The sequence below is a fragment of the Capronia epimyces genome (assembly GCF_000585565.1).
Source record: "Capronia epimyces CBS 606.96 chromosome Unknown aczIQ-supercont1.4, whole genome shotgun sequence".
Lineage (NCBI taxonomy): Eukaryota > Fungi > Ascomycota > Eurotiomycetes > Chaetothyriales > Herpotrichiellaceae > Capronia > Capronia epimyces.
In genome coordinates, this window is record NW_006912907.1 from 795449 (window position 1) to 822892 (window position 27444).

General features: G+C 53.3%; 12 protein-coding genes across 12 annotated transcripts; 9 read left to right on the plus strand and 3 right to left on the minus strand.

The window, feature by feature from the left end:
* Positions 1-154: 154 nt before the first annotated feature.
* Positions 155-2093, minus strand: A1O3_04907 (uncharacterized protein; the record flags this gene model as incomplete). Its single annotated transcript, XM_007735035.1, has 6 exons — positions 155-279; positions 333-475; positions 556-698; positions 762-899; positions 968-1786; positions 1842-2093. The coding sequence occupies 6 exons, from the start codon at positions 2091-2093 to the stop codon at positions 155-157; spliced, it is 1620 nt and encodes a 539-aa protein (XP_007733225.1).
* A 538-nt stretch (positions 2094-2631) lies between these two features.
* Positions 2632-4946, plus strand: A1O3_04908 (uncharacterized protein; the record flags this gene model as incomplete). The annotated part of the gene is made up of 4 exons (XM_007735036.1): positions 2632-2695; positions 2759-3667; positions 3757-3880; positions 3965-4946. The coding sequence occupies 4 exons, from the start codon at positions 2632-2634 to the stop codon at positions 4944-4946; spliced, it is 2079 nt and encodes a 692-aa protein (XP_007733226.1).
* A 133-nt stretch (positions 4947-5079) lies between these two features.
* A1O3_04909 (uncharacterized protein) lies at positions 5080-5615 on the minus strand (the record flags this gene model as incomplete). The annotated part of the gene is made up of 2 exons (XM_007735037.1): positions 5080-5261; positions 5354-5615. 2 exons carry the CDS (start codon positions 5613-5615, stop codon positions 5080-5082), a joined length of 444 nt encoding a protein of 147 aa, XP_007733227.1.
* A 691-nt stretch (positions 5616-6306) lies between these two features.
* On the plus strand, positions 6307-8350 carry A1O3_04910 (uncharacterized protein; the record flags this gene model as incomplete). Its single annotated transcript, XM_007735038.1, has 8 exons — positions 6307-6576; positions 6709-6779; positions 6835-6874; positions 7019-7072; positions 7157-7294; positions 7363-7432; positions 7548-7931; positions 8112-8350. The coding sequence occupies 8 exons, from the start codon at positions 6307-6309 to the stop codon at positions 8348-8350; spliced, it is 1266 nt and encodes a 421-aa protein (XP_007733228.1).
* Positions 8351-9825: 1475 nt separating this feature from the next.
* On the plus strand, positions 9826-11844 carry A1O3_04911 (uncharacterized protein; the record flags this gene model as incomplete). Its single annotated transcript, XM_007735039.1, has 3 exons — positions 9826-10584; positions 10648-10966; positions 11045-11844. The coding sequence occupies 3 exons, from the start codon at positions 9826-9828 to the stop codon at positions 11842-11844; spliced, it is 1878 nt and encodes a 625-aa protein (XP_007733229.1).
* An 858-nt stretch (positions 11845-12702) lies between these two features.
* A1O3_04912 (uncharacterized protein) lies at positions 12703-13191 on the plus strand (the record flags this gene model as incomplete). The annotated part of the gene is made up of 1 exon (XM_007735040.1): positions 12703-13191. The coding sequence occupies one exon, from the start codon at positions 12703-12705 to the stop codon at positions 13189-13191; it is 489 nt and encodes a 162-aa protein (XP_007733230.1).
* Positions 13192-13705: 514 nt separating this feature from the next.
* On the plus strand, positions 13706-14860 carry A1O3_04913 (uncharacterized protein; the record flags this gene model as incomplete). The annotated part of the gene is made up of 1 exon (XM_007735041.1): positions 13706-14860. One exon carries the CDS (start codon positions 13706-13708, stop codon positions 14858-14860), a length of 1155 nt encoding a protein of 384 aa, XP_007733231.1.
* Positions 14861-15499: 639 nt separating this feature from the next.
* A1O3_04914 (uncharacterized protein) lies at positions 15500-16864 on the plus strand (the record flags this gene model as incomplete). The annotated part of the gene is made up of 5 exons (XM_007735042.1): positions 15500-15724; positions 15783-15906; positions 15955-16104; positions 16160-16516; positions 16566-16864. 5 exons carry the CDS (start codon positions 15500-15502, stop codon positions 16862-16864), a joined length of 1155 nt encoding a protein of 384 aa, XP_007733232.1.
* Positions 16865-18142: 1278 nt separating this feature from the next.
* A1O3_04915 (DNA polymerase alpha subunit B) lies at positions 18143-20328 on the plus strand (the record flags this gene model as incomplete). Its single annotated transcript, XM_007735043.1, has 4 exons — positions 18143-18468; positions 18578-18733; positions 18807-20100; positions 20155-20328. The coding sequence occupies 4 exons, from the start codon at positions 18143-18145 to the stop codon at positions 20326-20328; spliced, it is 1950 nt and encodes a 649-aa protein (XP_007733233.1).
* A 140-nt stretch (positions 20329-20468) lies between these two features.
* Positions 20469-20987, minus strand: A1O3_04916 (uncharacterized protein; the record flags this gene model as incomplete). The annotated part of the gene is made up of 1 exon (XM_007735044.1): positions 20469-20987. One exon carries the CDS (start codon positions 20985-20987, stop codon positions 20469-20471), a length of 519 nt encoding a protein of 172 aa, XP_007733234.1.
* A 709-nt stretch (positions 20988-21696) lies between these two features.
* A1O3_04917 (uncharacterized protein) lies at positions 21697-22230 on the plus strand. Its single transcript, XM_007735045.1, has one exon. The coding sequence runs from the start codon at positions 21824-21826 to the stop codon at positions 22043-22045; it is 222 nt and encodes a 73-aa protein (XP_007733235.1). The 5' UTR covers positions 21697-21823; the 3' UTR covers positions 22046-22230.
* A 1629-nt stretch (positions 22231-23859) lies between these two features.
* On the plus strand, positions 23860-26549 carry A1O3_04918 (uncharacterized protein; the record flags this gene model as incomplete). Its single annotated transcript, XM_007735046.1, has 7 exons — positions 23860-24288; positions 24339-24379; positions 24434-24772; positions 24820-25046; positions 25101-25153; positions 25213-25334; positions 25388-26549. 7 exons carry the CDS (start codon positions 23860-23862, stop codon positions 26547-26549), a joined length of 2373 nt encoding a protein of 790 aa, XP_007733236.1.
* Positions 26550-27444: the final 895 nt, after the last annotated feature.

The following is a 27444-nucleotide window of genomic DNA, read 5'->3' on the forward strand; positions in this document are numbered from 1 at the left end:
GGTACACGCACACCTATATAGTCTGGGCTCTCCCCATACCCCGTTGATAGACAACATGGAACAATTCAACCTTTGACAGGAAAGTCCTGTACTCCTCGTAGCTTCCATTCAGTCCTTCACCACGGTATGGAGACCATCACCTCATGGTTACATTCTATGCATTCCCTCCACTCACCACCTCATCCACGACTGCACTTACAGCCAGGAGTCTCTCGTCCTCGAACTGTCTTCCCACCAGCTGTAGCGAGATGGGTGCGTTGTGCCACAAATCCGGATCATCTGCCACTTGGTTAGTCCTGAAACCATTCTGAGTCGCAATGAGGGAGACATACATAGCTCATAATGCTCCTTGTCCATCGCAGAGGTAGGCTTGTAGCTTGTGTCTTTGACATCTCGATCCTTGTCAACGAATCCGACGGGAATGATCACGCCCGGGTAGTCCAGGAGATTCCATTGAGCGGCGTATCCCCACCATCTGCTCGATCATCAGTATGGAAAGCGCCATTTCTTATTCCTCATTTCCCATCTCCCGAGAGATTGAGTATTGTGGCTTACGTTAAGAAGTCGTGGGGGTAGCTGGCGCATGGGTTGATCGGACACAGAAGCGCATCAATGGGCCTTGCGGTCGACGTCAATTTCGCGGTCGCGTTCCAGTGCTTGAGGTATTCCTTCTTGTAGGTGTCCTGAGCGTTGTGTAGCTAGTCTTTCTGTTAGCTATCCTCTTGCTGGTGCCTCCAACGATCGATCACAGCATCACATACAGCATACAATTCGCTTGCCGACTGTTCTCGCAGGTCTGGATTCGCGCTCAATTTGGCTGCCGCCTTCGGCCATGGTTCGCCTGTAACATCGAGATGGGCTTGCATTTCCTTGCCCCCGGTCGCATAATAGAGAGGATACTAGACAGTGCATAGGGTATCAGTCACACATTCGAGAAGAGAATGCTGGGTAGACCAATGGGCCTTACAGCAATGTCCCAGGCTCGCTGATGCTGATAGGGGGTGAATTCAACCACTTCATGGCCCGCCGCCTTCAGCTTAGTTGCCGCATCGTCCAGCGCTCTCAGTATGGGTGGATGAGGCATTACGACCTGGTCAAATTTCAAGAGGCCGATGGACAGTTTGGTTGGAATTGCAGGTCTTGGTAGCCATGGCTTCTGGACAACATTGGGGTCTTGATACCATGGATTCGCTTTGGTCACCACTTGACATATCAGTTCGACGTCACGGATTGAATGGCACATGGGCCCAATGGCGGCAGCAATTGCGCGCCCGCCGCTGACATTGGAAGTAATGCCTTCATAGCTCAGGCGGCGCGTGGATGGCCTAATGCCATACAGCCCGTTGAAGGCACACGGCACCCGGATGGAACCGGCAATATCAGTTCCAATACCTATGGGCGACCCGTACATACCAACCAGTGCTCCTTCACCCCCCGAGCTTCCTCCAGATACCAGGGCTCGATTGAAACCACACTTGGTGCGACCCCAGAGCTGACTGACGGTTTCAATTGCCATGCCAGTGACGGGCATCGTCGTCTTGACAAAGATCACCACCCCGGCCTGCTTGAGAGCCTGGACTAAGACCGCATCTTCACTGGGCCGGTTGTCGGCCCAGCGACAGTAGCCGAGGGTTGATCGCAGCCCTGCGACGTTGACATGGTCCTTGATGCTGACTGGAAGGCCGTGGAGCGGTCCTCTCAGCTGGCCAGTGGCCTGGTAGTGACGGTCCAGTTCCCGTGCGAGCTGCAACGCTTCGTCGAAACAGATTTCCGTCAAACAGTTCACCTGGAGCGCGCTGAATTAGCCATGGTTGCGGCCAGCAGTGACTGAAGGCGTTTACCAATTGCTGAGCGATTGCCGCTCGTTTGCAGAAAGCGAGGCAGACCTGTTCAGCAGTCCACACCCCCGTGTGAATCTGGTGCAAGAGTTCGGTGGCGTCGGCAGCAGTAATCACCAGGTCGTCCTCAGATAGAATGCCACAGACGGCGGGGATTCCAGACACGTCTTTCTGCTGTGAGTCCAGGAACTGCTGAGGCAAACGCCAGGCCGCGGGGATCTTTGCGGCCAATGCTTCTTGGGTTTGCTTCAACATAGCAGGTCAGCGGCTGTAGTGCCTGTCCAATATGGCCACAGCACGTACCGTTGCTATTTGCTGCCATTCAGCTGCAGGTGCCATGATGGACAGACTATCAACCACGTGGATCTGGTTGAGAATGCCGTTGATAGGAAGCTGCAGGCTGGAAGCTCCTGAGGGTCAACAGAATGATCCCTTCTTCTTCTATTTACAGACCAGACACTATGACTCCATATTGCAATACAAACATTGTTTTTCCACGCATGGAGGAATTCAACCAAATCAATTGGTCATTATAGAGGCCGTGAGACATAGGCAACCCTCGAAAATAGACGCAATCTCCTCCATCGAGCCGTATCTGATAGTGGTGGATCCAGCCTCGTTAGCCTAAGCCTTTTCACCCCGCTGGGCAACTCGGTGTTTCGGCATTGTCGGCGTCCTGGAGTTTCGGCAAAGATGTCATATACTGTACCCCTCGGCCTCAACCCTCGCGAAATCAGAAGACAGAAGATATCCTTCCATTCCTATCATTGTGGGAACACATTAGGACCGACTCATGGACAAATCCAGGCCCGGCGCTCCAGCAAGCGCATCTCGAGGGCCGTCTACTCGGCCTGTGAGTAAGTGATGGCCAGGATCATGTGTCGCGTTCAGCAGGGAGTCGGAGAGCTGACTGGCCACAGAAAGGGCCTGTGTGGATTGCCATGCCCGCAAAGTCAAGTGCGACGGCGCCATCAACGGGTTCCCTTGCAGCAATTGCAAGTCGGCCAGTGTTCAATGCACCGTGGCAGAGCGCCGGAAGCGCAAGCGCGGCAACAGCAACGGCCACGATGCACGGCAAGCCGCTCACCTTGCAGAGAGTCCTCAAGCCCGCTTTCCAGAGGCCCGGAGCCATGAGACTGCGGAAGGGGAAGGAGATGGGGAAGGCGAAGGGGAAGGCAGTCCCAAGCCGACCGCCCCCGGGTACGAAGGTGACTTCGAGCTGGCCAAAGAACATCTCGTCGACTTCTTCACCCAAGATCTCCAGTGCAACCCGATCCGAGCCCGGTCGACCTACGTGGGGAGCGAACTGGCCAATCTGAACTACCTCACGCGCCAAAGATCGGCCAACCACCACGTGTATCACTACCCTTGCTCCGACATCTACGTTCCGCGCGGCTTTAGGAACTCGCAGGGCCCGGCGACGCCGAATCTCATCCCCAAGGACGCATTTGTGCTGCCCCCGGCCCACGTGTCGGATGCGCTGATAGCAGACTACTTTGCTTCCGTCCACCCGGGCTTCCCCATCATTGACAAAGACAAGTTTCTGGCCCAGTACCACCAGTCCAAGTCGTCCCCTCCCATTCTTCTCCTCCAGGCCGTCTGCTTGGCGGGGAGCCACGTCACCACGTCGTTCAAGAACGTCCAGGACTTGAAGGCGGCGTTCTTTCGTCGGGCCAAGGCGTTGCTCGACGGCCGATACGAGGCGGATCGAATGCATGTGGTACAAGCGGCATTGCTGTTGACCTGGTTTTCTGATGGCGGGGACGATATCTGTGCAAATGCTTGGTGGTGGATTGGCGTCGCTGCGAGGACCGCCATCGGACTCGGGAGTAAGACTGCTTCCTAGCTGCCTGATCCATCTCTCCCATTGCTGGTCCGCTTGCTCCCGTGGCCGTTGCTGACTCTCCAATCGAGCTAGTGCATCGCGAGGTCGGCCATAGCATGATGCCGGACACGGACAAGCGCATTTGGAGGATGATCTGGTGGTGTCTGGTTCAATTTGATTGTTTGGTGTCTCTATTTTACGGTCGGCCACAGTCTATGTAAGCGAGACTTCACAGTTCCAGTTCATTTCATCCTCGCGCTCTCTCTCATCCTCCTGCTCGAGCTTGGACTGACCCTCGAAGCAACTTGGACGACTGTGATGTGCCCCCTCTTCAACCGGACGACTTCGACTCGTCGATCGATCCTACGCCAGCCGCATTTGTCATTCAACATGCGAAGCTCTGCGCTACCATCTCGGAGCTGGTGCGATCTCACTTCTCTGCAAAAGCCAGCCGATTGGGCATCAGCAGGAGTGATGCGCTGGAGGTGGTGGACCGCGCATTGGCCGAATGGTCGATGCATCTACCTCCCGTGCTTCGTGAAAGCTCTACCGGGTTAATGATGGATACCAGCCCTTGGGTGCCGCTGCTGCATCTCACATACAACACCGTGCTTATCCAGTTCCATCGGACTACATCCCACCACGCAAACAGTCATGCGAGGATTGCCTCGAGCGATAGAGAAATCTGTGCCGACGCTGCCTCCAACATCATCAAGAACTTCCAATGCTTACGGGAACATGGCGCCCTCCAATCTTGCTGGTTTTGGGCGCCCAGTAGTCTTTTCACCGCCATGCTCCAGATCAGCGGGGAGTTGAAGTGCCACAACTCCATCCTCGCCCTGCGGTACCGGGAGAAGTATGATTCGGGGCTGTTGTCTCTGCGCAAGCTTAGTCGACACTGGCTGTTTGCAGTCTCGGTCCTGCGCCTCTTTCAGTCCAATGCCAATAAACCGGCCGAAAACACCGCCGGTCTTAATCTAACGTCCCCGTCCTCGGTGATTGCAAACCAACTGGAGGAGGATTCGTCTTTGACATCTGTATCTCGCGCCGAAGTCATGTCTACCAGCACGGCCACCGCCGTGCATTCAACCCTGGGCCAAGTACCGCCTCAAGAGATGGAGTGGGTGCAACCGCCGACATTGGGAGACACCAGTGTCGGCAGCATGCATTTGGAACTCAATCGATGGCAGAACAACCTGAACGAATGGCAGTCATTATATTGGAGCGACCCGCTGGCCAACATCAGCCTCGAGGACATTTTAGGGACATTTCCCTTGGAATAATTGCTTTGATCAGAGACATTGCCCCTGGAATAATTGCCTTGATCAGAGCCAGATCTGACTTTTTTGCAGTCCCCCCAACTATGGAGGGGTATGGTAGATGATACATATCAGGCGCGAGACCCTCTCGAGATGCTCACGCCAGGCCAGACACAACAGGTGCGGACACGGTCCCGGGTTTCACGACAGCGATCGCTTCAATCTCAAATTTCAGCCGAGGGTTCCCCAGCTTTGCCACTCCTATCAGCGCTGTTCCCGGCCTGTGTCCGTCGAGGAACTTGGTCAGGGCATTGATGTGAACGGGCCTGATGGACAGATCTGAAGCGCAGAAGGTCAGGTTAGCCCAGAAGTCATTGGAGAGATCTCAGCCGTCACCGAAGTCATTGGAGAGACCTCAGCCAATCACTCACCATAGTCGACAATGTAGTACGTCAACTTGACGATATCCTTGGGGGTGGCTCCATATTCGGCCAGAACAGCACCAAGGTTCTCAATAGCGGCCGCCACCTGGGCTTCGTAGGACTCGGCGATGGTGCCTTGGGCATCGACGGTCCCAATCTGTCCTGCCGTAACGATTATATCATGGCCGGAAGGAATGACCACGCCGTGGGAGAAAGGTCCACTAGGCGCAACACTTGCCGGGTTGAGAAGAGTCAGAGACGGAGATGACATGTTGAGGCTAGTCAGGGGTCGGTTTTCTAGAGCTTCAGAGGGTGATAGATGATGACTGATAAATTGGGATGTGACAACTTTACAAGGCTGCAAATGGCGAGCCGAGTAGATTGATATCATATATAATTCTCACCGACGCCATCATTGATCCCCTCCTTCTTCTTCTACACGCTTTGATGCACTCCCGCCAGTTCGGCCGTGCACGGGTGGAGATCAATCTACTCCATACTCCATACATGTCCAACCATGCACTGTTCTGATAGCGAAGCACCGAAACGCCGAAACACCAACGGCCCGAGATCCACAGGTGTTATCGGGTCGTACCCCATGGAATTTTGTTCGTTTGTCCTGCTCGTCGCTACAGCTTCACGCAAGATAAGCCTTCCAACATGGTTCTATCTCCGACATGGCGGCTCGTACTGTAGCAGCCAGGAAGATGGAGTAAACGACTGCACGATCATGAAGTCTATATCATTTAGGCCATTGCCCTGGGAGCGGCCAACGGACTAGAACATCTATGCCGAAGTCCAAGTCCCTCACCAGTGTGCAGATTACCCAAGGAGACTGTATCATCTATTCCCAAGTCCATTGACTGATTTCTACTGTGAATCCCTTCGATCGACTTCTACTTTCAACTTACTCCCACCCGGAATCATCAGCGAGGCTTGCTCCACCCCAGAATCATCAGAGGATGTCGTCTGAAGCAAAAACTGAAACGGCGGTCGTCGAGCCCGACGTGGGTGGCAAGACGGCCGACGCAGGCGCCACCAAAGTCGACGGCTCTGGCGCCGGCTCGGAACTCGAAGTCGTGTGGACAAACCAAGGCACGGATCCTGGACTGGCGGCCATGGTTGCACAGATGTCTCCCGAGAGACGGGCCCAGGTCGAGAAAAAGCTGAAGAGGAAGCTGGACTTGGTCTTGTTCCCGACCTTGTTGGCTTTCTACATTCTCAACTATATCGTGAGTCGAGTCGCAGAGCGTCGGTCCCGGTCGTGTTGATGCGTCAGTCCCGGTCGTGGTTTTTCAATGCGTGAAAAAGAATAAAGAACAAAGAACTGCTGGCTGACGCGAACCTACTGTTTTTCATATCAGGATCGAAATGCTCTAGGATTTACAAAGATTGTTGGTATCCAAAAAGACCTCAATCTCACCAGCACCCAATTGTCCGTCCTAAGTCTCACTTGCTTCATGAAGATGGCTCGCTAACACCGGGTCAAGCGCAACTTGTCTCTCCATTCTCTACGTGGGATACTGCCTCGTAAGTCTCAGATGGTCGATACCCTTCCCCTTTCCCCTTGCCGTCTTCCCTTCCCCCTTCCCCTATCCGTCTTACATGGCTGATGAAGTCGAATGCCTTCCCCATTCCCCCTCCCGTCTTACATGGCTAACAAAGTGGGATTAGTTTCAAGTTCCCTCCAATCTCATGCTGTCCAAATCCAAGCCGTCGCTCTACTTGGTGAGCTGATCCTTTCCATTCCCAGCTTGACTTGGAAAAACAAAAGAAAGTCGCTCCTTGAAATCACAAGCTAATTGATCTCAGCCCTTCTGGATGGGAATCTGGGCCATAGTATCTGGCTGCGCGGCCGCCGTGCAGGGCTATACTGGCCTGGTCACCGTCCGATTCTTCCTCGGGATTGTTGAAGCCCCGTTTTTCCCTGGTGCAGTCTTTCTGCTTTCCGTGAGTTCTCGCCCTCCCTCCCTCTCTCCCAACAACAACTGACCGGTCGACGTTCCATCTCATTTTAGTCTTGGTATACAAGGAAAGAGATGGCCATGAGATGTGCCATTCTCTTCGGCGGAAACATGCTCAGCAATGGTGAATCAAGCCCGTGCCCCTGCCCCCCTAGCCAAGATTGCGTTGCGATAAACCACAACACAACAACCATTTCTGACGAGATTCTTCCCACCATTACTGACTAGATTCTTTCCAGCCTTCGGAAGCTTGATTGCCCTAGGAGTCACTACCGACCTCAATGGCGCGCACGGGCTCGAAAGCTGGCGCTGGCTCTTCATCATCGAAGCCTGCATGACCTTTGGCTTCGCCATCATCGCCGTCTTCCTGCTTCCAAACTACCCGCACAACACACGTTGGCTCAAGGGCGAGGAACGCGCCATCGCAATCTGGCGCCTGATCGAGGACGTCGGCGTGGTGGATGATTCCCAATCGGACAATGTCACCATGTGGCAGGGCTTTGTTCTGGCCGTCAAAGACTACAAGACTTGGTTTTTGGTGTGGAACCATATCTTCTTGACTGTGGGCGCGGGTATTGTCGTCTTCTATCCTACCGTTGTCGGCACGCTAGGTTTCTCCAGAGGTGAGTGTGGCGCTCCTCGCATATATCAGACTTGCATTTTCCCGTTTTTCTTTTTCCTTTTCCCTTTTCTCTTGATGTTTTTGTGGGTGATTCAGCTTCCCTTTTCCCTTTTTTCTTAATATTTGTGTTTGCAATTCAGCGGATGTCTCGCTAAACTTGGGGCTTCCCCCCTTGATATAGAGGTGACATATGCTCTGATCGTGCCACCATACCTTCTCGCGTTCGCCACCAGCGTCTATGGATGTCATCACGCAGACATCAAGAAGGAACGCACATGGCACATGCTGGGCTCGATCGGCATCACTTGTGTTGGACTGATCATCCTGGCCAGTTCTCTCAACACCGGTGCCCGGTATTTCTCGCTGTTCCTGGTCACTTGCTCGGTCTACATCGCCTTTGACTGTAATCTGGCATGGTAAGTAAGCTTTTTTTCTGCACTGCACGGGAGAAGAAGGAAAATTCTATCACTGGATAAGAGAATTCAATTGACGACAACCGCATGGAAGAGAATTCAATTACCGCAACCATAACCACTCGATACCATACATACATGCATATGGCTGACCAACTCATCCTCAGGATCTCAAATTGCATTCCTCGACCAGCGCCAAAGCGTGCAGCAGCCATTGCTCTTGTGAATATGCTTTCTCAACTTGGGTAAATTGCTCCCCTTTCCTCTTCCCTCCATTATTTGTTATTTCTCTCTAGCCTCCCCCTCCCATTCCCCATTATTTCTCTCTTGCTTCCCCCGCTAATTCTCATCTTAGAAACATCATTGCCGGCTACATCTATCCAGACGATCAAGCTCCTCGCTATTGGATGGCATGCACCGTCGAGGCTATAGCTTTGTTATGCGCCGTCGCGACAACACTTGTCTTCCGGACATTGCTGAAGAGGGAGAACAGGAAACTCGACGAGAAGGAGCTTCGTGTTGCTGAAGGCGCTGAGGCCGAGGCCGCCATTGCTGAGGGTCGGCTTGACAAATTCAGGTATATCTACTAACTAGCCTGGGGTGGGGACCACTGATAGGTGGCCAAGTTGGACGGAGTACTAGCCTGGGGATTACTGATATTGTAGGTGATCAAGTTGGACGGAGAGGGAGAGAACCCCAGAAACGAACAAGGAAGGGTTTTGCTGGTCCTGTTGCTTTCGGATCCTGGAGCCCAAAGGAAGTACGGATACTGTAGGAGATCAGGAGAGAGAACCCGAGGAGCTGCATAGATACACTTAGTTGTGTGGAAGAGGGCCGATCTAGACTTGCTAGCCTAAGCCCCCTGACACGCTTGAGATGATCAAGCATGAATAGCTGTATCATTTTGATTGTAAATAAATCACCACAAGCCTTCGTCCTGCCTGGTGTAAAAGCATCACTACAAGCCTTCATCCTCCCTGTCGTGAAGCACCGAGTACAGGCCGAGGAGAAGATGCCTTGATGATAATGGTGATGGCAAAAGAGGGTCGTGGTCAGTCGGGCAGATCTATCTTGGGTCTCGGTGTCTCGTGCCTCGTGTGGGACCATGACCGTACAAGCTAGGGGCTTAGGGGCTTAAAGGCCTACATAATTAGTGATTTTGATTTTGATTTTGATTTTGCCGAAACGCCGCGATAGATCGCCGCGTCGGCTTTGCTGGCTTCACTGAGCGCAAAGATGAGACGGAGACTGTGGCAGCTGATAACACGGCCATCCAGCCGTCAGTCGGTGACAGTGATGGAGCCCACTGCACAACAGAGGCCGAGACACGAGATTTCCGCCTATCCACCCCATGCGACCCTGTCGCGGCGCCTTCCCGTCGCTATAAAGTAGAAGCGATGCTTTGACAGGGAGAGTGGCCAGCTGATGCTGTAATCTCAACCGGTCCGCACTATCACACGCCCGGTCAACCAAGCCTCCAAGATGCCTGCGACCAGTTCCGCCATCAAGACGCTGAAGCCTTCGGCCATCGCGAGCACGGGACCATTCTCCCATGTCGGCCACACCGTCGGCCCAGCGAGAGTCATCTACACTTCTGGCATGGTCGGCCAGCACGGTGACGGTAGCATATCTGATTCGTACGTGGAACAGATCAAACAGAGCCTGGTCAACCTCGGCCATTGTCTGGAAGCCTCAGGCGCCACGCCCCGGGACGTCTTGAAGTTGACCTACTATATTGTCAACTACGACCCAAACAACAGACCACATGCCGCCCTCATCTTCGACTGGCTGCAAGGCCACCGGCCGGCCACCGCCTTGGTACCGGTGCCGTATCTGGCGAACCCCAAGTTCTTGTTCGAGATCGAGGCGGTCGCCGCCGTGAGAGATCCCGCATTGGCGGCGCCGCTGCTTCCGCTGGTTCCTGGCAAGGTGGAGAACGTCGACGTGGTGGTCGTCGGGGCTGGATTGAGTGGCTTGCAGGCGGCCTATGATCTTCAGCGAGCAGGCTTGCGCGCCATCGTTCTCGAAGCCCGAGATCGCGTTGGGGGGAAGACGTGGACGGTGCCAACGGCCAACGGCAAGAGCGTCGTCGACCTTGGAGGCGCGTGGATCAACGACACAAACCAGTCCAAGATGTGGGCTCTGGGCCAGAGGTTTGGGCTGGAGTATATTGTCCAGACAACTGAAGGCGATTGCGTCCTCCAGGACCACGGACGGTTTCCTTTTGGGCAACTGCCGCCGGTAGGTCATCAATCCCCAAAGCGTTGTAACCCTAAGGATCCAGCTTGATTGACATTGGCGCAGTTCGACAGTCAAGAAGAACTGGACAATTTCGCCGCGTTTCGAGATCTGGTTGAGGCCCGTTGTCAAACCATTGACATAGAGAAGCCTTGGATAGCAGGCAAACATTACGACTCGATGACTTTCGAAGAGTTTGCAAAGCAGTCAGGTGCCCTTCCGAAGACGGTGGAATATGCCAACCTCTGGGTTCGCGCCATGGTCGGCATCGATGGATCTGAGATCAGTGCCCTTTACTTCCTGCACTACTGCAAGAGCGGAGGCGGATTCGTGCAGATGAGGTCGGACGGGAAGCATGGCGGACAGCATCTTCGAACCAAGACCGGTGAGTAACCCAGTATCCCGTCTCCTGTCTTCTTCGACAATTTGACCCCCGTACTCATTCTCGCCACATTGAACACAGGCTGTCAATCCTATGCCAACGGCCTTGCTTCTCTCCTGACCCCCGGGTCCGTCATCCTTTCTAGCCCCGTATCCTCGATCCGTCAGAACGCTGCAGGGGCAATCGTCCAAACCGCCAACAACCTCACGATCCGGAGCCAAAAGGTCATTGTCTCGGTGCCGACCCCGTTATATAGGGACATCACTTTCAGCCCAGCCCTCACCGGCGCCAAACTGGCACTCTCCTCGTCCACCAAGCTGGGTTACTTCAGTAAGGTGATCTTGGTCTATGCGGCACCCTGGTGGACCGCAGCCGGCCTGGCTGGCCTTGCTCACTCCTTCAACACTGCTGCCGACGGCAAAACAGGCAACGGTGCTGGACCCATCACCCTGATCCGCGACACGTCCGACACCGAGAACGGCGTCTTCGCCCTGACCTGCTTCCCCGTGGCGAACGTGGGCCGCGAGTGGTCGAAGCTTCCGGCTGCGCAGCGTCGCAGCGAGATCCTTGCCCATGTCGCGCAGATATATGCCGGCGTGGATAAAGACTTGATCTATGCTCCAGTCGAAGTCTTCGAGCAGGAGTGGAGCAAGGAGGAGTGGAGTAAAGGCTGTCCCTGTCCCGTCACTCCCCCGGGTGTCATGAGCACCGTCGGCCATGCCATCCGAGAGCCCTTTGGTCATGTCCACTTTGTTGGAACAGAGACGAGTGTGGTCTGGAAGGGGTATATGGAAGGAGCCGTGAGGAGCGGAGAGCGCGGGGCCACTGAGGTGATAGAGGCATTGCAGAGCAAGAACAGGCCCGCAGAGGTCAAGTTATAGATTTTATAGATATGACATCTCCTACTAGTCGCGTGAGAGATGTTGAACCTGCGCACAAGCAGTGCACACTTACTTCTCCGTCCCACTCCGCTGCAGAGCAAACCCATAGTCTCCGATCACGAAATGACCATTTCCACCATCCGAGACGATCTGCGGTCGCGGAATGCGTACGAATGAAGAACATGTGCGAAAAAGGGCATCAGCCTCGTCCTGCAAGCGTCTGTTGTCCCGAACGAGTTGGCAATCAATCTCGTGCTGACGAGGCGAACGCAGGAGGTAACCCTCCCCAAATTCCTAATGGTTTCCCTTTTAAGTTCTAAGTAAGAAAGAGCACTTAGCCTTGGAATTCAGCTCAATCTACAGAGTGGTTAGTCGAGTTTGCGGACACCGGCACCACTGGCACAGACAATAGGTACCTTAGGTAATAGTAGTTTGAAAGGTACTTCCCTGCCCAGGGACTACGCTACAAGTACCGATATGTTGCTCAATGCCCTGGATAGTGACATGCATACTCCTTCAAAAGAGTCATCGAACTTGACTTCCTCCGCTCCGCTCAAGACAAGACTCACCGGGGATGTGTCAGGTGCGAGTCGAAATATCACAGTCTCCACGACTCTTCCCTGGTCTGTGGACGCCGTAACTGACTGAATGCGATGCTTCGTCATCGTCCAGCGTATTCTTGGGTGAAGGCGCGCTGCATCATCTCGTTCCTGCCGTTGTTTGCATCCTTCAAACAAAAAATGTCTATATGTTGGAGGGCTTCTCCCTTTCTCAAACCTCATGAGCCTGTACATCTCTCTATTTCCGTCTACAAACATTTCTGTGTCTTTTTTTCAAGGAACTTGATTCTGCTTGACCATGCCATCTTTCCTCTCTCGATTGTTGGGGACCTGGGAACTCCTGTCGTTCACCGCAGCCGACATCGACGATGCCGACGATATAGTCTACCCCATGGGCCAGGCGTGCAAAGGGCAGATCATGTACAGCCATGACGGCTACATGGCAGCTGTGCTGCAATGGAACTACGTCCAGCCTTACCAAACAGACTGGCTACGAGCCACAGCACAGGAGTTTGCCAACGCAGGAAAGAAAACAATGGCGTATAGCGGGCCATTCTATCTTGATGAGCAGCCGGGAAACCGGCAGACACTCCTCCATCATGCAAAGATCAGTATTCCACCTAACTGGGTCGACACCTTTCAACTTCGTGTGGCCAAGATGACGGAGGAAAATGGACAACTCATCCTGACGTTGGGTCCAGAGTCACCAATAGAGGTCAACGGTATCGAGCGAATTTTTCGTCTCCGATGGCGCAAGTGCCCCCGAAACGATACAAGAAGACAGTAGCGGGGGCGAAATGATTAGCATGCGGACAGACAGTCCAACAGTGTGCAGGTAGTTGCTGGCTGATGGCTGTTAGAGTATCTTCACAGTATCTTCACACTTGTGGCGGAGGACGAGGCTGACGAGAGCAGCAATTGCTGAGTTGAAGGTGCTAGGTCAACATGGAGTTGCGATCGGACAAGTAGAGACTACAAGACGAGAAGTAAGACTCAATGATACAAAGTAGAATACGGAATACTGGTCTAATAAGTCAGCTAGTCGATCTGATCGTTGGAGGCGGATGAATTCTTGGATGCGGCGTCAGGAGCAGCGTGGCTGTTGGTGCTGTGGCTTAGGATCCATCGATCAGCTCGGCCGGCTCAAGGAGTTCCGCGCAGCCTTAGGAGCCCATTTGCACTTTCCCAACGACCTGCAGCCATCCCAAAATGTAAGCCGCCCAACCAGGGTCTTGAGCGGACCTTTTTGTTTCTCTGTTCTCTGGCCGCAGACTACGGAGTACGTGTTCCCTACAGCCAGCATGGCCGCCGAGGTATCGAGTAGCCCAATCGTTCTGGATGGATCGACCGATCCTGAAAAGGCGGCCACTGAAGTCGCGTCGAGTGTGAACCAGCTCCGGATCAGCGACGAACCTGCACAAACCGCCGACAACCCCCCCGTTGCAGCTCCTAAAAAGACGCTGAGTCTGCCACGCAGCTCTGCCGATGGAGTCATCAGGACACCCCTTGCCGAACCTCTCGAGACTGCGAAGCCTGCTGCAAGACCCCCATTGACAGATGAGCAAAAGACAAAATATGCAACGTTGCTGAAGAATGTGTCAACGTGGACCGAACTACCAGAGACTTCCGCCAAAGGCTCGAAGCGAGCGCCCCTGACCGATTCGGAACGAATATTCCTCACTCGCGACTGTCTCTTGCGCTACTTGAGAGCTACGACCTGGCATGTGGCACAAGCTGAAACTAGGCTGAAGAATACATTGATCTGGCGGCGCGAATATGGGCTGGCAAAGCTGACGCGGGATTACATCTCGATTGAAAATGCCACTGGCAAACAGTTGATTCTGGGCTGGGACAATAGCGGAAGACCGTGCCAATACTTGAGACCATCCAAGCAGAACACCGAGCGAAGTGAACGCCAAATCCAGCATCTGGTGTTCATGCTCGAACGAGCCATTGATCTGATGCCTGCTGGACAAGAGACGCTGGCCTTGCTCATCAACTTCGCGGAGACAAAGGCCGGACAAGGTGCAACCTTGTCTCAGGGAAGGCAAACACTGCATATCCTTCAGAATCATTACCCAGAACGCCTCGGCCGCGCCTTGGTGGCCAATGTCCCGTTTTACATCTCGGGTTTCTTCAAATTGATCACACCTTTCATCGACCCAGTGACACGAGAGAAGATCCGGTTCAACGAAGACATGGGTCTGCATGTACCCAGGGAGCAACTGTTGAAAGAGAGTGGGGGTTATGTCGAGTTTGAGTACGTTCATGATGAATACTGGCCGGCCCTCAATGACTTGTGTGACCTGAAGAGGTCGGAAGCTTGGGAGAGATGGGTGAAGGGAGGCAAGAGGATTGGTGAGTATGAAGCTTACCTCAAGGGAGCAGAAAAGAGTCTAGCCGAACGGGAGAAGGAGGACGCGGCAGCGAATGCTGGGGCTGTCGCCGCAGCATAGAGTTGAGGGCATGTACGGAGTACAGGCAGCTAATTCCAGGGGATAGGGTAGCAACGGTCCTTGGGTAGACTTCTCTGCAGCTCTGCCTCAAGAGACCTTAGGAGTTCCAGATTGTAAAGGGCATAGTGATAGACAATAAATGTGAGAACCAACCATTCAGGGCGAAGCTGACAAAACTGCGCACATGTATTCGTACTCCGTACAGATATGCTGCTGGGAAGATCACATGCCAAATCTGCAGTTGGGAAGCCTGCGAAGGTGGAATTCGCAGGCTAGGACAGGAGCAAATGCAGCCACCGTCTATTATTATCATCTCCCTACTCCGTCCTCGCCATCCAACGTCCCTCCGTCTGGTCCAACCAACCAGAGGACAATCTCCAGATCGAAGCCTAAGGACTGAGTCCGCCAGCGGATAAGCCAATTCTTGCTTGCATTTCGATGGGGACCCAGCGATCATCATTGACTGCCCCGACCTTTCCGCCTCCCTCTCGCCCTCAGCCAGCGTGTGCTGCCCGCCTTCTCCACATTTTGGCACTGTCACGCATCCCTCCTCAGCATTTCTAATAACCCCAGCGCAGCCTGTGCGAGACAAAGAACGCTCCCCTCGAAGGAACAAAAGATGCCGTTTGAGCAGTCACCATGGTAGAGAACGCCGAGGTGACCCAGACACCCTCCCCGTCAAACGAACCGTCGACTTCTGCGAATCACCCTCTTCCTTCCACTGCGCACGCAGCCCATCCCCAGGGTCACGAGAGCATCTTTGTCCGACCGTCAGATTTGCTCCGCCCCAAAGCTGCATCTCGAACAACCGTCCCTACTACGCCGCCGGATCGGCCGATAGACCGTGATCAAAGAGCTGGCTTGGTAAGAGGACATCTCTGACACCCACCAAACTCTGCGTGGACACTGATTTTCCGGGTAGAAGGCGATCCGAGACTTTCTGCGAATTCGGAACTGCTACGATGTATTACCTTTGAGCTTCAGGCTCATCGAGCTTGATGTCGGGCTCACTGTCAAAGAGAGCTTGAACATTTTGGTTCAATGTGGTACGTGGGATGCACATCCGGCCAAAAGGCATCGTGTTAATATCGCAGGCATCGTCTCTGCCCCATTGTGGGATTCCTCCACCTCCACCTACGCCGGTCTGCTCACAGTCAACGACTACCTGAATGTTGTTCGATATTATAATCTCCATGCCGACAAGTTGAAAGATGTGGATAAGCTCTTACTGAGCGACTTGAAAGGTGAATCTAAAACGTGACGTTGTTGTGCGGAGCTCGAAGCTGATGGAAGACAAAGATGTCGAGAAAGTCCTAGATGTCAAGCCTCCTGAGACCGTGTCAGCCTCGCCCGAAGCAATCCTTTATGATGCTTTGCGACAACAACTCGTCTCTCGTGCCCGTCGAATACCCTTAGTATCGTATGACAGCGATACCCAGAGGACAATGGTCACCAGTGTCATTACTCAGTACAGAATTCTCAAGTTCATTGCCATGAACGTGAAAGAGACCGAAGTGCTGAGGAAACCTCTTGCGATGATTAAACTCGGAACTTACGGGAATATTGTTCGTTGCACCATGGACACGACTGTCTTGGATGTTGTAGACGAAATGGTTTTGAAGAACATATCGAGTGTCCCTGTTGTTACCACCGAGGGTACGTTGCCCCATCAAACTCGTGGAGCACCCTTGCTGACTCGGTCCAGGCATTCTCCTGAATGTTTTCGAAGCCGTCGACGTTATCGGGATTCTCAAGACTGGAGACTACGGTAACCTCACATGGACCGTCGGCAAAGTGCTCTCAGCGCGATCACCGAATCATCCAGGGATATATTGCTGCTCATTGGAGGATGGTCTGGACACGATCTTCGAGACGATCAAGAGGTCCCGAGTTCATCGGTTGATGATAGTAGATGACAACAATTACCTCAAGGGTATTTTGTCGCTCAGTGATATCCTACATTATCTGCTGGTGGAAGGACAAGAGGAAACGAATCCGACCTGACATTGACGATGACGATGATTTCCACTTAGTTGGACAACATAGCCTGGCGTTGTTATGTATGACTGGGCGTTTGGTTGGACAATGGTCTCGAGCTGGGTAATGCTTCTTAGGGAATAGAGGGCCGGCTAAGAGACTGAGCAAAATATACCTTGGCTCATTGAAGAGGAAGACCTAGTGGCTTGAGAGAAAAGAAATCGTATTGCTATAGCTCGTCTTCTGCCAACTCCCCCGAGCAGTGTGAAGCGTCATCAGCGCATTTTTGAACTTAAGCGTGATCATGTCGAGATGGGATCGAAGATCTTGGTCATTATTGGCGTTGGCAAGAACGAGCATCATTATGCGTGAACACACATAGTAGCTACTTTTACATTTTCAAGGGCTCCTATCTATGAGATACATCGCATCCTGCTTGCCGCGTCTCTGCTTCCGCCCTCAGCAAGTCGAGGACTCGATGCTCCCGGACTACTGGACCTCACGGTCAATCTGATGAAGATATCCTCACGGTTGTCATGCTGATGAAGATATCCCCACGGTTGTTAATCTGGTGAAGATATTATCTTCGGGAACTAGTAGCTACATGTACACGTACATATATGTAGATGTAGATGAACGTCTCGCCTTAGGTTGGTGGTCCTCGCAATGCACAACATGAGTCGTGGCATGTGTCGGACAACAGAGACCAGAAACGAGCTTCATCGCCCTGGAGGTGCGTGAGCCCGTCTCCGTTTACAGGCTTCAAGTTCCCCTATAGGCTTCAAGTACCCTTGCAGGCTTACTGTAGGTAAGGTAGGCTGAGGTCAGTCCATAACCCAAGGTCCCTATAAAGGCCGGCATGGCCTTGCTCGAGACTTGAAGCAACAGGTCCTTCGGGCTGCTTCCGTCGGCGAGATACTAGTAGTAGCTGAGAAAGACGCCATAGGCCTGATTGAGGCCGATGGTGATGACGACGGCAAAGAAGGCACAGAGCAAGATGCCTGCCTGGCGTTCCTTGACACTGGTTTCGTGGCTGGTTGAGCATTTTCAGGCGGCACCAGGAGGAGTGAGGAGGTCTCCTAGCCCAAGCGGCAAGACTGCCCGCCAAGCCCACTTAACACGTTACCAGCGCGCCCAACGTGGTTGGACGCGTCGCGCGCAGTTTACTGTTGTACTCTCCGTACCGTGTCAAGGACAATTACTACTAGAGATACTGGCAACTCTGAGCAATTCAATGCTGTTATTGAACACCACTATCGAGCCTCCACCGCACCATACGACTCCCTCCAGTATATTCCGTCAGCCATGACGGAGGCCAAAGAGAATCTCAACGCGGTCTTCGACCCTGCCGGCCGCGGGCTTGCACCCGATATCCTCGGGGTGCTGGAATCGACGCTGCGGCTGCACTCTCTGACGGCCGACGAACTATTCATCAAATGGGAGGTGTACTGTATGAAGATGGGGGGCGAGGAGACTAAGCTCGATCTCGAAACTGCACGCATGTTCGCCAAAGACGTGCAGGATGGCGTCGAGCGCGGGGATCGCGCGCAGAAGTCGGCCGTCAAGTCCGAGAGGAAGACTGCGGTGCATGCTACTCCAAGGGCCGGTGCCAATGGAGACGTCTTCGGCATGTAAGTGGTGCCAGGTGTGACTCTGCGGTGCTGGAAAACACAGCAGACCCCAGTGGTCTCAACAGCACACAGAACCATCGGAGAAGAGAACTGACGAGAGAGGAAACAGGCTCGATGAACTCACGCCGAACGCAGTCCCGCGACGGAATGGCAGCGTCAAACGAAAAGCAGACTTTGACTCCCCCGTGCCGCGGAAGGTCAGTCGACCAGAGACTACAAGCAAGACAAAGACACCGGCGAAAGGAAGCAAGATGGACGGACCTGCGTATGGATATCTTCCCCCTGCGCAGACATAAAAATGTGAAGAATGTGAATATGATTGCTGACGTTGATATCAGCGGCTTCCCGTTTTCTGAACGACAGAACGCAGGGCAGATCGTCGAAATCTTGAACGATCATCTCGCCTCGGCCGAGGCACCCATCGCCCCATTCTCAGAAGCCCGTCTCCGTATGGTGCTTCGCTCCGACTACAAGAAGTTCGCGTATAAACCAATGGCCATGCATTTGTCGGACGCGTCAGAGGTCTTGGACGACCGAATCGACGATTTTATGGCCGTTATTCAGCAAGCCCACAACTTGGAAGATTCGGCCTTTGGTAACGCAGCCGCTCAAAGCACAAGTGAGATCATTGCCGTGGGCAGGATCGCTTCCGATACCGCGGAGGGGAAACTCAATTCGGCGTCGTTGGTGCTAGAGATGTCGAGACGGATGGGCGCCGGGTTGCGGGTCCCTCTGAAAGTCGATACCTTGCCATCCTACCAGTTCTTTCCTGGGCAGATCGTCGCCGTGCGAGGCACAAATGCTTCTGGGCTCTACTTCACTGTCAAAGAGGTCCTGTCAGTTCCCAAGCTTCCCATGCCCTCGTCTGTCCCGAGCCAGATCGAGGAAATCAACCAGAAACTTGGAGTGTCAGAGGATTCTACCTCGTCAACTCTCAACATCATGCTTGCCTCGGGGCCGTATACGGCCGATGACAACCTCGACTTCGAGCCTTTCCAAGCACTCTGTGAGAAAGCGGCCGAAAACATGGTTGATGCCCTCATTCTCAACGGTCCATTCCTTGATATCGAACACCCCATGCTTGCGGCAGGAGATTTCGACTTGCCCGATGTTCGGGGTCTAGACCAGGAAGCGAGTCTCACAGCACTGTTCCGTTTGTGGATCTCTGGACCCCTTCAACGCCTCTGCTCAGCTGTGCCGGGGATCTGTGTCCTTATTGTCCCCAGCGTGCGGGACGTAATCACCAAGCACGTCAGTTGGCCACAGGAGCGGCCTCCGCGGAAAGATCTTTCTTTGCCCAAGCAAGTTACCATGCTGCCAAATCCATGCTATGTCTCTTTGAATGAAGTGGTGATTGGCATTTCATCCCAAGATATTTTATACGAGCTCAGTCGCGAGCAAGTAGCCCACGGCGCCGGATCAGACCTCCTGACCAGATTGCCAGGCTACCTGATCGAGCAGAGGCATTTCTTTCCGCTGTTCCCGCCTATGTCAAGGGATAAACTGTCAAGCAATGGTGTGGTCAAAGCCACAGGAGCGTGTTTGGATATCGGATATTTGAAGCTGGGTGAATGGATGCAAGTCAAGCCTGACGTGCTTGTCCTGCCCAGCATATTGACCCCGTCTGTGAAGGTATGACCAATTCCGATGATAGCCTCATATGTGTTCCAAGCTGACAAAGTTAAGGTCGTTGATAGCGTGATGGTGATCAATCCGGGCCAGCTGTCCAAGCGGAAGGCCGCAGGAACATATTCTCAGATCTCGTTGCACCCCCGCATTTTGGCTGAGGAAGAGAAGTCGGAAAGAAGTGTTCTGCATAAAGTTTTTGAACGGGCGAGGGTCGAAGTCGTGAGGATTTAGATGTCAAATAATAATAGACCATCTGTTTCCCCGGGTCTGGCGTCTTTGCCGTCTCGCATCCGACGCGTTTTGCAAGCCAACAATATCGTCATAAGCATAAGCCGTAAAGCGTTCTCTTCCCTCTCCCTGTAGGGCAAGGCTCATCGTAACAACAAAACTCCGGTACGTCGACCCTCTCTCCTGGGCCCAGGCCTCTCCCCAATCCCATTTGGTCTCACATCGGCCACGAGCGGACCGAGCCCGAAGTCTCTCCAGACAGGTTCCCTCTGCACGCCAGCATTGCTCGCTTCACCACCGGGCTCGGCAGATCCTGTGGCGCCACCGCTCCCACCTACACCGCCAACCGCGCCTGGGCCGCCGGCCTGGCCCTGGCCCAGGGCGCGATTGATCCCGAACGCGGCGTGCATGTCCGGCACCACGTCGTCCTCATCCTCCGGGTTCAGTGGCATCAAGTGTGGCGGGAGCGTGATCTCCTCGAACGGCATGAAATGGCCGGGAAGCTGGGCCATGCCGCCGCCGTCGCCGCCGTTTGGCTGTTGTTGCTGGTGGTGTGCGACGGTTTGGTGGGTATTGGTCGTGGCGCCCAAGAGTGGGAAGCTCGTCGACGAAGGAGGACGGCAGAATTCTTCGAACAGGTCGGCCAGCCGTGAGGAGGTCATGTGCACGTAGGTCGCAGAGGAGTCGCGCGACTGCGGTAGATTCGAGTTAGTTCTGGGGCCAGGAGGGTTCGCACGGGATGCGACGGTGGGCTTACCATGATGGCTTGAGGCGTGCTACGCAGGCCAGAGAGATAAGTAAAGGGAGGACCTGGTGTTGGGGACTTCTTTAATCGGTAGAATGGAAGATGGTACAAGAGTAAACATGGGTATCGGCGACACAATCTGGGGAAGAATCCGCTACACTGCTAGTGGCGGCCTTGCTCCCAGGCCTTGTGTGCACCTCTGCACTTCATAGGTCTAATGATCTGCCCTAGAGTCTATACGGCGTAGTAGGCGCTTCTTCTCTGGCGGACTACATCTTAGGTATTACGGGAATGTCTCAGGGCACATACTTCGACACACCATACCTATGGATGACTTCCTCACGTACCTTAGTATCTGGCATTGCATAACTCCTGCGATCAGGCTGTACACACGCCTGGGGTATCCAGTCAATACAAAAGGAACAAAATGATATTCGTTCCGGACCTAATGGACTTGTTTCCTCCGCGATCATCTGCTGGTCCTACGTCTGGGTTTGAGCAGGCCGATCGCCGTATCCTTTCTTACTGACCACATGTCAATCGGGTCCGCCCTGAATCTTGTAAGGATAATGTTGAGATGATGTCGCCTCTTGGATACACTGACGTAAACACTACAACCGCAAGGCGAGTGTGCCGAAGAAGGAATGGCTAAGACTGTGGATGTAGCCGACTAGTCGGTCGGAGCATGTTGAATATGAAGGATGCATTGGCCGAGTACGTACAATATTCCCCTTGCAACCAATCAGTGCGGGTATGCGATCCTGCGTCGACTGCCGGAGACCGAAGACATGCTTGATGTCTGCAAGAAAATTGGCATGGTGTTCCAGTCATACTCGTCCCTTGCTCAGGGTCGTTTGTCAGGGAAATACTCAAAGGAGACTGCCGCCTAGTGAACACCAGCTCAGCAGCTATGACATGGAACATGTTGAACCCGTGCTCAAGATTCTCCACTGTCTAGCTAAAAGGACGATGTGAGTGTCGCAGCAGTGGTGCTGAACTGGAACATTTGCAAAGGAGCGATACCGGTGGTGGGTAGAAGGAGAGAAAGTCAGGCCTTCGACAACATGCCAGCTCTGGGGTGGAGGTTGGCAAAGGAGGAGATTGCCGAGCTAAACAGGCACGGTTTCAAGTGGAAGACAATGATGCTATGGCAGCAGGGGCAGATGGTCATTCGATAGGCTGAATTGACCAGGTTTTCTGGCACGGCTTCGTTTCTCCCAAGCTCGGCTTCTGAATACGCTCAACGTCGCAGCTTTGCCCTTATATTTGACCATCACTCTCCTATTCTGTATGATGCTCCAACTATGGTGTCCGTCCCCTTTGAGACCGAATGTAGAAACTGTTGGTGATCGCGGATGGGTCTCTGTGTTTGACCGATTGAGTGCCGTGAAGGAAGAAAGAAGGGTATATGGTATGGACACAAGAAACTGGCTGTTACATAAGCCCAAAGCCCAAAGCCCAAGGCAGCCAGAGAAAGAAGCATACATTACTCGTAGTAACTAGTACCACTTTGCTTGAATGTTACCCAACTGTGCATCTGGTCCCTGCCAGACTAAATGACGATGGAGAATCCGATATCGGTACGACAGCTGCGGGATGCTCGGAGTGTTTAAGCCGTCGGCACCGATCGTCTGAAACTCGTGGAGCTAGAATTCCGCTCTGAGCCCTGATTGCACACTCATCCCGGAGGGTCATGGGCTCGGGGGTTCTGGAGAAACACTGCTCCCTCCGTACTTGAAGCTGACTCGACAAACCCGGCGTTGGCCAAGCCCGTATGAGTTTTTATCAGATAAGATAATCTGAATTTTTATCTGATCAGCAGCCCCCGGCCCCCAGACCACAACCAGACCCACAGCCTTGCGATGCCGCTCCCCACCACTCATGCTTCCAGTCGAGAATATACTCTGTCCCTGCTCTGTACCAATACGTTCCTTGACGCCGTCTGGTCTGCTAGCAGCGCTGGAATCATGTCACTCTGCGCTGTCGCCTCGCCTCTTTATGCCTGTTCAGGCTTGGGCTGAGTGTCCACTGAGTCCACCTGACCTGACGCGAAGACAGGGACATGCTGCCCTGCTGCAGAGAGAAGAGAGCAAATACAGTACACTGTTCGTCGTTGTGTGGGCATATCCTAGCTGGTAAACTCAGATCTCTAAGAGACCTTATTGTGACAGTCTCTACAGAGTCGAAGTTAGGCGTCTTCCAAGTCTTCCCGGTCACAAACGCCTCCCGGTTGCTTGGTGAGCTTGCGACATCAGGGCGAGCTTATCTTCTCATACAAGAAAGCTTGGTCTCCATTCTCGCCAATATGCATGGCCATGTCTTGCTCGCGTGCCCAGGCCACGCTAAACAGCATTGTGATGGGTTATTTTGGAATGATCTGGACGGCAGCAGCCCAGTCGGGTTTCCCCCAAGCCTCGCTAGCATCCCGCGCCCTTCACGCTCCCTCCCTACCAAGGGTGGTTCCTTCGAGGAAACAACTTCCAAGAGCGCAGGAAGCCTCGTGTTTTGTCATTTATTTCTTTGTCACGGCTGCGGCGTCTGGCAGGTGATTGGAATGTGCAGTCCGAACAAAGGCAAAGGTTTGAACCCACGTGCTCCCCATTGTGATGCATCCGGCCTCCCTCAGTGGGCCAGAAGCGCCACCTAGCATTTGACCATGGTCTGATGAAACCCGTGGAAAAATTTTCTACTCTGCATTTCATCCTCCAAGGTGTACAGTATATTAGTAGGCACCTCGGCGGTCGGTGTCAGTCTGCAACTTGGTCCCGACCGACCTCTTGACGCTCAGGATGGATGTGCCACTTTTGGTCTTTGCTCTGGCCTCCCTTTTGGGACCAGCCCTATGCTACGACCCTGCAATAGAGTGCATCAATGGCATTCGTACAGACATTGCCGAATTTACATTCGCAGGGGGAGAAGCAAGTGGCTACTGGGTGAATCTCTGCTCCAACAATCTCAGTGTCCATTCCATGTGGGCTGCGACAAAGCTGTACTGTACTCAACATGAAATCGAGGCTGGCTCTAAGATGCTGGGGGAGTATTGCCTCGAGTACGCCTTGGTCGAACTCACACCATACTCGGAAGTTCTTCCCAGCCTGACGGACGCCTACATTGCCTCGCTTCCTGTCGTCGAGTACAGTGACATTGACGCGACAAAGATATGGAACCAATCAGTTCTTCTCTCCAAAGACTTTTATACTGCTGGCAGGAGGACAACGGTAAGACCGGACTCGAGAGGCTGCAGTGGTGCCGGACTAACAAGCTCCAGAGCGTGTTCCAGAATTCATATACCATTGACCAAAGATATGGGTAAGCTTTCTTTCTAAGCAATGAGCATGAAGACTGTGTCTGATCTCCTCACAGATGGGCTGTCTACGGATTCTGGGGCGGCATCCTACTGATTGGAATTGTCAACCGCCTCTTCACTCACTTCTTCCACGCGCGCCGGACACCGACTCGTGGAGACGTCGAGGAACGCCGAGTCAAGCTCCACGCACCACGCTCTTTGTCTGTATTTGGCACCGCGCACCACTGGGTTCGCACGAACCTGATCATTCCGGCCGCATTCGGATCCCACCACCAGCGACTTCTCTGGTGGTGTACCGTCCCCACGCGCATGGAGACAGTCATCGTCGTCTCGTTCTGGATCTTGAATCTGGTACTGTGCTGTGTGTCCTACGAGATCTTCGTGCCAAATCTATAGTATGTCTGATATGCATGTCTGCTAGACTTCGCTGACCACCTCACAGCTACACGAGAGCTCTCCAGATATGGCGGTATGTTGCCGACCGGACAGGCATCATCTGTTACGCCAACTTGCCCATCTTATGGATGTTCTCGGGACGGAACAACATCTTCCTGTGGTTGACTGGGTGGAGCTTTTCGACCTTCAACATCTTCCACAGGCATGTTGCTCGCATTGCCACCGTTCAGGCAATCGTTCATTCCATCGCATATACGGCCCTCGAGGCCGACTGTAAGTCTCATGGGTGAATCAATATATCAATTCTCCGGTGGCTGATTACCGTAGATGACCAGCTTGCCGAGTCCCGGCGTGAGAAATACTGGTATATGGGCGGCATGGTGAGTGAACATTTGTTCTTGCTCGACACGAATGATCAGCTGAGGTTTCATCTTGTCAGGCGACCATCGCCATGGGCTTGTTGCTCTTCTTTTCGTCCATCTACTTCCGTCGGCACAGCTACGAGATCTTCCTGCTCATACACATTGCACTCTCAGTAGTCACGATCGTCGGACTATTTTAGTAAGTTGGGGTGGTCCACATCGAATGCTGCTGTGCTAATCCTTGTGAAAAAGTCATACCGCAATCTTTGACGGCGAATACGATCCGTACTTGTGGCCGCTCGTTGCCATTTGGCTCTTCGACAGATTTGCCCGCATCGTCCGTCTGGTATACTGCAACCTCCGCGTGAGGCTTTCAAGCGCCCCGATAGCAACAACAACCACAGCAACCTATGACCAAGCGGCTGATCTCATCAGGCTCGAAGTCACTCCCGGGTCGGGACTGCTCAAACCTGGTCCAGGCCAACATTACTTCATTTACCAGCCCGCAAAGTGGAAAGGCTGGGAAAATCACCCCTTCACATTGGCATCCTGGAGTGTCCAAGCTGGCAGCAAAGAGGTTGCCGTCGAGCCAAGTCCCAACCACGATCATGTCGTGAAAGCGATGGAGGCGGAAATCAAAGCCGCCGCCAAAACTTCGCCCTCTCAAGATTCTTCATCTGCCACTTCCGTCTCTTCGGAGAAGGGTCAAGCCGGCACGAAAGAGGATGATGGCCGATATAGACTGACATTCTTTGTGCGGCCGTTCAGCAGCTGGACAATGCGCCTTCGAGACGAATGCCTCAAGTCTCCAACCGGACTGATCAATCCGCGAGCTTTTATCGAAGGTCCATACGGTGAAACGAGTCCTCTGCATACCTATGAGAATGTCGTTTTCATTCTAGGAGGGACCGGCATTTCGGGGGCCCTACCGTATCTGCAGGAACATGTGATCAGAGCGGCATCACAATCGTCATCAGCAGCAGCAGCAACAGGCGAGTCGAAAGTAAAGGGAACCCGCACGCGGGATATCACATTTGTATGGACGACGAAGCAATCGGCCATGATCCGCGACATAGCTGCGCGCGAACTGCGGCCTTTCTTGGCTCGAGAAGACATCCACTGCAGCTTCTACGCGACCTCTCGCAAGGAGTCGTCCGAGACCATCAAGGCGGCCGAGATCGAAGTGTCGTCCAACCACACCGCCGAAGTCGGCATTACTTATGGCCGGCCAAACATCAGAGAGACCGTCCGCGGTGTCATCGATGAAGTCCATGAAGCTGGCTCGGCTGGTGGCAAGATCGCCATCTTGACCTGTGGGCCGGCGGCGATGGCTGATGAAGCCCGGGCAGCGGTGCACGAGGCCTTGAAGAATGGGAAGCGTGGAGTAGATTACTTCGAGGAGACGTTTGGGTAAGTTTGTTTTCTTCTCCCCTTCCGACTTTCTCGTATATCAATGGTGCCGGGTGCCAGGTGCCAGGTGCGAGATTCTTCTAACTGACATGTTCTCAGATGGTGAAAGGTATCAATCAGCCAGCCAGGTAACGAGTCAGTGCACGGGCAAGGGGCATCGTTCTCTGCTTGAGATTGCTGTGACGTTTGCGCTTGTCACTGTCGCGTTCCCACGGTTGCAGCATACACATTCTTACGTTTGCGGCATGTCGGTGTCGGTGTCGCATTCCCTACTCTCCGTCTCCACGTCTCATTTGATGTCGGGTTCGAATATCCGTTCATCAGTCCCGTTCATCCGTACAGTATGGTCTGTAGTCCAGCTATCAAGCTCCCTCGTTCAGAGCTGCAGATCCGCATGTATGGACAGAGCGCCGTTCGGATATTCCATCTTTCCTGTGGTACAAGACAAGACATCAAGTGCAGTGGCAAGGGAAGATGTAGATAGCAATGAACAATGAACTTGCCTTCACACTCCGTAAATCCATAGAATCACAAAAGACTAGGAAAGGTTCCTTTGAAATCCCCATGAGCGGTGAGATCCAGCTATGTGTATCCTGTATCCGGAGGTGAGTTGACCGACGAAATAAACATAATTCGTAATACATTATAACAGTAGAGACGGAAAGACATCAACGACAGAATCAACGGTCTTTTCTTCGGTATGTAGAATCGCCGAAACACGAAACTCATCATATACTAGTACTTAGTACTCAGTACTCCCATTCGAGACCGCAAGAAAGGCTTCCACCAAGTTATGTCAAGAGGCTTTCTTGATTCACCGTACAGAGGACGGAGTACGGAGTACGGAGTACCATACAGAGTAGTCTTGCAACGCGGTCATAGATGTGATTAAATCTATC